A 984-nucleotide genomic window follows, 5' to 3' on the forward strand; every position below is an offset into this window, starting at 1 on the left:
CTAATGTATCTCTCCCATAAGGCGTTGTGCCTCGATTTCATCGGCACACCGGAGTAGTGTGGCATCGAAAGAACGACGATAAAGAACCTCTCCACTCAAGAAGTAATGTGCTGCGAGTCGCCAAAGTATTTTTCTGTCGCATCGGTTGGCGAATGTTGGGTATTGGCTAGTTCGTAGAAAATGTTTGATGTCTTCGTACCATGGCTGTTCATCGTTCACCTCAATTGCATCACAGTGAGCAGGGCCTTTGGCAATCTCGATTTTGACAGGCTCGATGAGGTTTTCTTTTGTGATGCTCACCATGGATGCGAGCGTCACAAGTGCATCTTCAAATTGATTCTTGATGCGCGGTGTGTTTGTGAATGAGATTTTCTCGAAGTTCTCCGCTAACTCCTCGAGATACTCATGATATAGCACTAGCTTTGCGTCATTCGTCTTCCATTGCCCCAACATCTGGAAAATTGTAAGTATAGAATCGTCGAACACTTCCAGTTCCTTCACCTTGAAGTCGATCGCCGCTTGTAGGCCGATGATCCATGCCTCGCATTCGGCCACATTATTAGTGTAGGGGAAGTCGACCTTTAATAGCATTCGTTGGGGGATATCAGTACTGAATCGATGCCGGACCCAGTGGAATTTACTGCGTCGTCGAAATACATCTTCCATGCGAATTTGTTCTCCTCACTGTCCACTTGGAGGATCCCTTCGTCCGGAAAGTCAGAGTTGATCGGCGTATCGTCTTCGATTGGGAACTCTGCTAAGTGATCCGCAATTGCCTGCCCCTTGACTGATGTGCGAGGCATATATTCAATGTCGTATTCCGTCAGCTGATTTCGCCACTTTGAAATGTTCTTCATGGAAGATGGACTATCAAGCAAGTACTTCAGGGATCTGCTTTTGACAATAAGCGAATAGTATGGTAGAGAGTGTACTGCCGGAACCTCTGCATGACCTACACTAGCGCGCAACACATCTTCTTAATCT

At 46.5% G+C, this 984-nt stretch overlaps 1 protein-coding gene across 1 annotated transcript; it reads right to left on the reverse strand.

Moving 5' to 3' along the window:
• LOC116190254 (uncharacterized protein Mb2253c-like) lies at positions 1 to 591 on the reverse strand. Its single transcript, XM_031519920.1, has one exon. It carries the CDS (start codon positions 589 to 591, stop codon positions 1 to 3), a length of 591 nt encoding a protein of 196 aa, XP_031375780.1.
• Between the last annotated feature and the right edge of the window lie 393 nt (positions 592 to 984).

The sequence above is a fragment of the Punica granatum genome, unplaced genomic scaffold (assembly GCF_007655135.1).
Source record: "Punica granatum isolate Tunisia-2019 unplaced genomic scaffold, ASM765513v2 Contig00406, whole genome shotgun sequence".
Lineage (NCBI taxonomy): Eukaryota > Viridiplantae > Streptophyta > Magnoliopsida > Myrtales > Lythraceae > Punica > Punica granatum.